The following is a 9,925-nucleotide window of genomic DNA, read 5'->3' on the forward strand; positions in this document are numbered from 1 at the left end:
TTATATATACAATGGTAAAAATTCACATTTTCATGCTTTAGTGAGACACTTAAAATCCCTGCCCCAGGCAGCCCTCAGAGTAGCTGTGTCATAGCAGCTGCCTCACATTCAGCTCTGGTACCAAAAGCTTAAACTCTTGATAGCTGAGCAGCCATGGGGAGAGAAAACACAGTTCTACCAGATGTGGAAAGGGAAAGAAAGAAAAAAAATAAGTGATGGGTCTTTCTATTTCCAGAGGCCCAGTAGGTCTCCTGTGTCCTAGAACAAAACAAGGCAGTTCATGTTTCCAGTCCCATTAGAGCTGCTTTGTATGTTTTCTGATGTAAGTATCCCCAAGTGCAGTGTTAGTTCCACACAGTCCTCAGTAGTCTAAAATAAATGCACCCATCACATGGCAAGAGAAAAGTAGCCCTTTGGAGCACAGCTGAACCCCTCTCCCCTCAAATACACAGAACACCTATCTATTGCACCAGTTTTTTCCAATGTACCAGGAAGTATCCCCAAAGGTCGATGCCTTTCACGGCTATCTATATACACTTTTCTGATAAATTCAATGTCTCTGTGGGGAAGGTGACCTGGAGAGGACTGCCCTTGGATGTAGAGCTGGCCCTGCCACCAGACCTGGTCTCATTCACCAGGAACACACTCTCAGAGTCCTGCCCCTGTGAAGAGTCTGAGGTCTCGGAGCTACGCAGTGTCCTCACTGATGTGGTGTCAGACTGAGCCAGGCTGGCGCTGGGGCCTGGAAGCAGCGCGCGACCCCCGGCGCTGCTTTCGCTCAACTCTGGAGGGTAGAGCAGCGTTTGTGAGGTGCTGCTGATCTCCCTCAGCTCACGGGAGATGAAGGAGGGTGATTGGCTTGACATGGCAGAGGAGGTCCTGCGGCCATCCACGCAGTTGAAATTGGCCCTCGAGTGCTGCCTCCGAGCCCCTCCAATGCGACAGAAGAGGCATTTGATCTTCTCAATGGCTTTGCTGAGCACAGTCTTGCGGAGGAGGATGTAGATCCATGGGTCCAAAATGGGGTTCACTGAGGCAATGCGGATGGCTTGCAGGTCAGGGTTTTGCTTTATATCCTTCACTGATTCTGGCTGGTACAGCTGGTTCACAAAGACACGGACCTACCCAAGAAGACAGGGGGAAAAAAAGACACAATTATACAAATACATCAGGAAATAAAAACTTTACATTTCAAAGCAGAGACCTAGATTTGTAACCACAAGTTTCGAAAAGAGAAGAAGGCGGCAAAGCCAGGTACCTCAGAGTGGCTGCCATGGATTTATTTTTGGAAATAGCAAAAAAATCAGAGAATTGAATCTGCTACAAATTGTCCACCTTGGTTACAAGTAGGAAAGGAATGACTCTTTCTCTCTCCTTCCCCTCCATGAGTCTTACATTAGCTGCAAAGATATCTGACTGAGGAGACCTGGACAATCAGTTCCTCTAGCAAAGGTCTAATTTTAGTTTGTTTAGAAATCGACTGAAACAAAGACTGTAATTCAAGTACACTAAACTCTAGAAACAAGTGCAGAGGTGTTGATTCCTAGGTTTAGAAACGCATTTTACTGCCATTACTGGACTTGTTTGTATACCCTCAGCTGTTTGCTTGTTGCAGTGTGATTTTGAAAAAAGAAATTGGGGAGGGGGGAGGAAGGCCAGGGGGAAATGGTCCCCCAGCAAGGAGACTTCCAATAGGTTGAGCCTACAGCACAGGACTGGAGTGCTCTGTTTTTCTACCTGAGCCAGCATTTTGATTCTACTTACAAAAGCATAAAAATACTGATGAAGTAGCCCAGAATCCAATGTGTTGAAGCTGCTGCATGAAGTGACTACTTAATTAGCAATTTTAGTTGTCCATACACAAAATTTAAGACTAATTAGGACCTTATCTCCTACACCAAAATGTCTCCTTTGGGTTCTTTCTTTGAATCCAAGAAAAAAACCGATAATTTTGGCCCTATCCTGGTTCACAGCTACTTTTGTATATGCTACTGTGAGTAACACACAGTTCAGTTCTTTGATATCAATTGTTATGTTTTCAGTGTCGCTAAGGAGGATGACATCATATAAGTTTGTTATGTTGATCAGTCTCACATAGCTGATCTCCATTTTAGCAAGACCTACGCCATGTCCAATTATAGAAAAGAAAGCCAGTGAGAAGATTTGGTAATGGAAGATGCTGTTTTCTTCACATTCCTTAGGGTAAGTCAAAATAAATCCCTTACTATCTTCTTAATCTGATACCATAACAAGATTATCAAGGTTTTTCAAATCTCAGCCTTTAACTCCTGAAAATAATCAAGTCTTGCCTAGCTAGGAGAAGGTTACTGACAAGAAGACAAACAGGAACAGCCATCTTATGTAATTTTTATTAGAAGTTCTGCATGTCAAGTCATCCAAGGATGGCAAAAAATTTCCTAATTCTCTTTGGACAAATTTTTTCTGCAGCAGGACAATGTGGTGGCATTCTTCAGAGACTGAGTGTGCTCAGTGAAACATGTGCTCAGTGTGCTGTGAATGAAGTATGTTAAAAATAATGCAGAGTCCCTCTTTTGAAGTTATATGCATACAGTCTGTCTCAAAGTGACTGTCAAATCGATGATTGCCTATATTTTCTTCCTCAGTACTTTTCTGCAGGTCTATGGGTAACAAAAACTGCCCACAGAATTCAAAATATGGTAAAATCTTGAATTTATAGTGCAATATCTGAGTTTTATTCTTAGTTACATTTCTTGTGATTTTTAACACTGCAGATGTCTTTTTGACAACTGATTTATTTACCTTGTTTCTCTTTTAAGCCAAACATGCTATTCAAGTACTTCAAAGAGCATTCCTATGTATATTCAGCTTATTTGTAAGGGGTTTGCTTTCATTAAGCTTTACTTGGTTACATTTTTAAAAATTATTTATTTTATATTAGCCTCCTATCTGATATCCATCACTACGTGCTCCCATGTATCACTGACTGAGAGAAGAACAGCCCCTCCAGAATCCAAGATTTTAAAATAATAACAGTGTGGCTGCTATTCATTGATGATTCCGTAAAAATACCCTTAATTAAAATCGCTTGCCATTTGCTGGATGGGGGTCGGAGGGAAGAAGCCAGTCTCTCATCTGGCTTGAGGACGCCTTCCCTGAGGACACCACTAGGTGGCACAGATGTCCCACGGTCACGGTCACCCCCATAGATGATGTCCCAGGGTCACGGCCGCTCCCACGGACGTCCCACGGTCACAGCATCCCGCATGGACACCCATAGTCACGGCCACCCCAAAGGATATCACACAACCATGGACATCTCCATGGACAGCATCCAGCACAGATGTCCCATAGTCACAGCCACCTGCTCAGATGTCCCACACTAATAGCATCTCTTTCAGACATCACATGGACGTGGCCACCTGCACAGATATCCCACACTAACAGCATCCTGTACAGATGTCCCATGGTCACAGCCACCTGCACAAATGTCCCACACTAACAGCATCCCTCTTGGACATCCCACGGTCACGGCCTCCTTCACAGATATCCCAAGGGTACGGCCGCCCACCCCAAAGCCACGGTGCCAGCTGCTCTGCCACTGCATCCCAGAGAAAGCTAGTGAATGAAAATGGGCAACCATGGGTTAACATTGCAGGTGGGGAGAAGTTTTGTAACTCAATTTATCAGCTTGTGCAAGTAAAGCTGCTATTGGTGACATCAGTGCTGAACCTGAAAGGCAGCAGTTGGGATTCCTGAACCTGGAAGGCTGAAAAATAACTTGATGTGACAGTGTCTGGCATCGGCTAAAATCTGTTGTTGGAACACCTACATGACCTTTATTGTGTGATTTTTTTCCACCTCCTGAATGACAAGAATTCAAATGTGTAACTTCTCAAAGGTCAAATATATAAATATACAAATGTCAAATTTCCCCAGGGGATTAACCTGTGCCATAACAACATTTCTTTCCAAATGCTCCTTTTCTGTACAGAGACTTCCTTATGCAGGGGAATACATTCTGAGAGTGTGTAAAACCTAGTCTATATATTTGACCAGTTGATCACTGGACAGGTACGTGCTCTGAGAGCCAAGAGTCCAAAGGACAGTGTTGTAGGAGTGGAGGCCTTCTAGCAGCTCATACAACTAAGTGCAGCCATTAACAGGAAGATTAGAGGTGCAACAGGGAGGGGCATTTGCTGATAAATTCATCCAGATCACAGAACTTAGAAGGCACACTTTGAAGATAGGTGAAGAAGTACACAGTCCAACTTTGGAGGCCTTTTTTTTTTTTTTTAAACTTGCAGCTATAGTTACACGTCAGTGGTTTAATAGCAGGATTGTTCTTTTGATAAGCGGCATATGAAATTGAGCTACTTATTTCACATTTCTCCGTCTACCTGGCAGAGTTCCTGGAAAGACAAAAATGTCTTTAAGTGCTGACTCTGTGACTGAAAAGTACAGTCACTAATTGCACAGCACAGCTTACTTCATTTTATGTCTGTATGCTTTCTTTCCTTTTGACAGATATGCTGCACATATAGGTTAAAGATTCATAAGATTAATTTATTTAGTGAAAACTTTGGACTATACAAAGCTGTTTCTACTTCCCAGAAAGGTAGAAGGTCCCCAGAAGGTCAAATGCATTTATCAATTCAGACCTATTGCTGGGATTACATCCTAATCAGGTAAAAATTAATCTGTGTGGGGAATGTATTCTTTTTATAATTTCTTTACATACTGGTGAAACAGCATTTAATAATGTTTCATCTACAAAAACAGCAAGAGATGTACCCTGTTTTGGCTACCAGTCTTCTGTGGCGGCAGAATGTGGCATGATAAAGGATATTATTGCCTTGCATCCTCCAAGTAAGCCAAGTAAGTGGAAGCCACTACTAAATTAGCTAATACGATACTTCAGTTTGTGCAATTTGTAATCTTATTAAAGAAAGAAGCGAACTAGAACAATTCAAATCTCAAAAGAGTAAGTTTTGTCTGTTAGCTTGATAGCTGTAGAATTCAGGCAATGTATCTTAGAAGTACTAGCAGTTTGTTTGCAATTGTGTTAGGAAGCACATAGCTTCGAGGTATGTTGAGTTTATGTTCAAGTGACAGCTGTGGGTAGGATCAGAGTCCTGTGTGCTGTTTGCTGCTTTTCCTTTTTAGTCACTAGATGCAAATGATGATTTCTAATCCTATGAAGTGTTGTAAAGTGACTTGTATAGTTACAGGCACACTGGTAATTGTCTTCACTGCTTCTACCTGCCCTCAAAATTTCCCACATACTAATAGGATAAATTTATAAACCATATGGTAGTAACCGAGAACAAGTTTTTCACCTCTACAAGCCAATAACCTTTGCCCTTCAAGGGGCTGGAGTCTACTTGGTGTCTACTCCATTGCTCAAAAATCATGCCTGCCACCTTGCTTGAGACTGCGGACAAGCCCTGATATTTAAGGAGAAAAGTTGAAAGCAAGCAAACCAAAAAGAAGACCCAAACTTTTAGATCAATTTAACTTTAAGTTAGAAACTCCTTTTTATTTTATGCAATCAACCAGAACTACACTCTGAAACATGAAATATTGTTTTTCACTTCACCGTAATACAACAACAATGTTCAGTAATCAGGATCAGAAAAGAATCATGCACTTAAAAATCTTAAGGGTATCTGACAGACTGCTGAGTGAACTGCAAACTCTGAGTTGTATGTGCATATTTACTCTTGAAAGAGGTTGGGGTTTTTTTAAAGGCCGGATAATAATTTCTACTCTATTCTTGGCAAAATGCCATATTCTTCTTCATGTCTTTCACATCACATTCTGTACATGGAGAACACATCAGGTTATATAAGAAGTTTCTTTTCACTAATGGTTTTCATTCAACTTTTCTTACCTTGATAAATTTGATCAGGATTCAGTTCTGTCAGGTTGATTCAATGTTTTACACAATCCCCCATATTTTTGCTTTAGCATTTATTGTCACTTTAAAATTTTGCTGATTTTATGAATAAATCATTAATAACTACACGACCCTACTTGTAAACTGAGTGCTGGAACGTGACATTATTAAAAACTGCTGTTCTCTGTGAGTCAGCTTGCTGTTCTTTAACCACTTTTTAAATCAAGACAAGCCTTTGGTGATTATTCCAAGGCTGTTTAGTATTTTAAGACTTGAAATTTTTTTGTCAAACCCTAATAAACATATCCTGCTGGGTTGCCTCTGTCAGCTATTTTACTTTGTTGTGAAAGTGTTCATTCTAAAATGTTAGAGTTTTAGGACTCTCTTTCAGATGCTGCTTTGCTTTCACTGAAGTAATGGTTTATTCAGCTGAAATCATCAGTAGGAAGTCGGCTCATCAGAACACTTCAGTCACAAAGCACCCTCTGAGCCTGCTTTCTGTATCTGAATCATGCTGCTGCCACCACCTTACACCAGTTGCATGTTCTTGAAGTCTGCCAGACTGTGAGCTTCTCACTCCGTGACAGCTTCCCTAAAACTCCTCCAAGACATGAAAATGTACGTCTATATTAGTTATTTACCTGTCTCTGGTAGTGGCTCTTTCTAAGCATTCATAGCATAGAGGCACTACTTCTCTGAGTTTCTCTCTCAATTCTTGACTTTGGTCTGTATGCAACCAGAGGGCTTAATCCAGCGGCATACACAGCAGTACACCCTGGCACGAAACAGCATCTATGGCTATAGCTTATTCCCACAGTGGGAAGGCAAAAGACTTATAGAAGCTACTTAACAATGAAGAAATTTAACCACACTGGGCACTGATGATTTGTACATATGTGGTTGTGTTGTTTTTTCAAAAGAAAGTTGTTTTTTTTTCTTCTTAGTCACACATCTAAGTGAAATGACAGTCTCTTACTTTAGATATAGAAAAGATGTGCTGCTTTAGCAGGGAAAATTCTTTAGCAGGGAATAGCTAATTTCTGTGAACACTCCCAAGGTAACACTGTGCCTTTTTAAGCAGTGAAATCAAGGTCTGAGAGTGCTACACAACTTTATTACCTGCACTTTCACATACCTTCTGCTATATACAAGTTTTTCACTGGCTACTGTTTAAATAACAAACCTTTTGCCCCACCCAGGTTTATTAATTTAACTGTCAACAACCCAGTTCCCTTTCTGTTAACCTCTCCCTCTTGATTTTTTCCTAGTTTTTTTTCATTATTTTATTTTTCAGTATTTGTTAAAACTGCCTAGCTCCAAAGAGATATGAACAATTTCATTTTACATTTTACCTTCAGACTTCTCCACCTTCCTGCTGCTCCTTCACATGATTGGCTTTTTTATGAAACTTACTGAAGTCCATCAGCTGATACCCTGTATCACATTGTGACATTGTATTTACCAGCATCTCTTTTGAAAATGCAGTTATTAGTGTTGCATTAGGAGCTGTTACAATACTAGAGTTAATTAAACAGCGTCAACCCCTGGTACTGCCAGATTTCTGGCCACTCCATGGCTGGAAGCTGGCAGGAGCAGCAAGGCAGCTCAGCCCGCAGTTTCTGGAGCTGGGCTGCAGGGCAGGCTGTGCACAGCTCGGTTCCTTCATCTCTGGCACGTGCACCTCCCGGAGACACCCTGCCTGCAGCTCTGGCAGCACCTCTCAGCTTCCTGCAGTCAAGCAGTGAGCGCACGGCACCGTGCCCTCTCATGCCACGGCACAAGGCGAAGTGACAGCGCTGAAGGACAGGAGACGGGCTTCAGCGACAGCCGGGTGTTGGTGCTCCAGCACAGCCACACTTCACTGGCTCCTGTTTATGTTAGTAATGTGGCCAAACTGGCCCAACCCTTGAGATTACAGCTCCTCTGAGGCAGAGGGACGGACTTGCTGACCTCGAGAGTCCTGTTCACATGTACTTCTCTAACCTCCCTTAACACGATATAGACTGCTTCACGTCCCCAGCTGGCCAGCTGTATTTCACACATGTTGTATCTGATCTGCTACAGTACAATAAAACCCCTTAAATCAATCCGTCTAAAAACACTTTCTGTCTGACAGCTACTGCTTGGCTCCATGCTCTGTGTTTTGGAAGGTGGCAAATAAGGCAAGCCAACTGCTCCTTTAATGTCTCTGAGCCAGAGGAGGACAGAAGTTTGCTAAGCATTATTATGGTGGGTGGCAAGCAAGCTTTCAGCTAGTGGGTTTGGGGGTTTTTCTTTCTTCCTTGAACATAAGGTCTAGGAACTGAAATAAGTAGATTCTTCATGTTCAATTCAATGACAATAACTGTATCAGCCATTTCAGAAAATTATCAGATGGTTAGTGGTAATGTCTAACATCTCAGTACGATCCCTAGGTTATGTGTGCCAGATTCCTCTAGTTCTCAGGTAAGTGAGAGTTACACCACCAGGTGGTTCCACCGAGTTTACTCCTCCCACAGTGGGAAGCTGCTGGAGGGATGTAAGAGTGTGGGATTACCCCAGATATGGTGGGTGAAATCTCTCAGGACGGGAAGCTCAGCCCGGGTTTTGGACGTGCAGCACTTTGTGTGTTGCTGGTGCCAAGTTAACAGAGCTCTCTCCTCCTTCTGCACATCAAGGACTGCTGTATGCTTCAGCAACTGGGTGCACATTTTAAAAACAAAATAAACATCCAAAAATGCAGGCCAGACCCAAACCTCACTCATCACATATTAATTTTGGAACTCAACTTCAAAGTGTGTTTAGCTCTCAGTAAGATTTTTGCTGTGTGGATTCCAGTTGAACAACTGGAAAAATTATTGAGATTTTTTCGTGCTGTATTTTAACAAATCAAAGGAACCCAGGGCTTGAGGTAAATGGGTTTCTTTCCTCGTAAACATAGATCAACACAACTTCCTCTCACCATGTATGTATGCTAACAGCCTTTAAGTTATTATAACAGTTTGCAGCACCAGCTAAATAGGAGTCTGTCCTACAAGCACAGACTTGGAGGAGACAAGACTCTGTGGTGTGGGTGATGGAAAAGAAGAAGGGTTGCACGTTACTTACCACCAGAGGAATGGAGCAGATGACCACCACCAGGGAAGTGGCAATTAGCAGAATAACCATCTGGATCTCTGCTCCGGCCATCCGACGGAAGCTCCGGCGTCTGCGAAAGTCAGATAAACGGCTGGAGGTGGTGTCTGTCCCCAAGGACATGCGTCGCATGAACTGGCGGTGCATGCGGATGAGGGCCACGCACACCAGGATGTTGCAGATCACGGTGACCATGATCAGGAAAGAGCTGAAGCCGGCGTACATGTAGGAATATGCTGCATGGGTGGCCTTCTTGGTTCGCCAGTCTATGAAACACCAGGTGTAAGGGTACTGCAAGGTGGACTTGCTGAGCCCCATGCTGGGAAGGGCACAGAACAGCACGTTGGAAGCGTAGATGGCAAAGAGCGTGAGCCCTGCCAGCTTCTTGTCTACATAATGGTTGTAGAAGTAGGCATGGTTGATGGCCAGGTACCTCTCTATAGACATGGCACAGATAATGCTGAGGCCAGAGAGTCCAAAGAAGAGGAGGATGAAAGAGCTGTACTCACACAGCGCTGCTCCTCCCGGCCAGCGGTTCTGCAGGTAAGTAACAATGGTGACTGGACTCACCAGGCAGGTACCCAAGAGATCAGTGACTGCCAGCCCGCAGACCAGTGTGTAGAAAGTAGTCTCCTTCTGCTCCTTCCTGGACTTGCAGAGCACCACGATGGCTATGAGGTTGCCCACCACGCCGAAGATGAACATGACGGTGGGGATGGTGGGGGGCTTCCCGCCCTCAGCGCCGCTGGCAGTCCCGTTGGCGGAGCCGTTTGCAGGTGGCAGGATGGTGGGGTCGAAGGACATGATGGCCACGCTGCCGCTGGGGAGCTGAGCAGAGGCAAGATCGGGTCCGAAAGGGAAAGGCACAGTGAGGGAGCGGGTCGTCTAGCGTGAAAATAAAAATTCAAATGAGGGAGGAAGAAAAAAAAAAAA

The 9,925-nt window shown here is 43.4% G+C and overlaps 1 protein-coding gene across 1 annotated transcript; it reads right to left on the reverse strand.

Moving 5' to 3' along the window:
• Nucleotides 1-527: 527 nt before the first annotated feature.
• On the reverse strand, nucleotides 528-9,876 carry PTGER4 (prostaglandin E receptor 4 (subtype EP4)). The gene is made up of 2 exons (XM_010008713.1): nucleotides 8,966-9,876; nucleotides 528-1,121 (listed from the first exon to the last, which is right to left on the reverse strand). Exons 1-2 carry the CDS (start codon nucleotides 9,794-9,796, stop codon nucleotides 528-530), a joined length of 1,425 nt encoding a protein of 474 aa, XP_010007015.1. The 5' UTR covers nucleotides 9,797-9,876.
• Between the last annotated feature and the right edge of the window lie 49 nt (nucleotides 9,877-9,925).

The sequence above is a fragment of the Chaetura pelagica genome, unplaced genomic scaffold, assembly GCF_000747805.2.
Source record: "Chaetura pelagica isolate M959 unplaced genomic scaffold, ChaPel_1.0 scaffold31, whole genome shotgun sequence".
In the NCBI taxonomy this organism is placed as follows: domain Eukaryota; kingdom Metazoa; phylum Chordata; class Aves; order Apodiformes; family Apodidae; genus Chaetura; species Chaetura pelagica.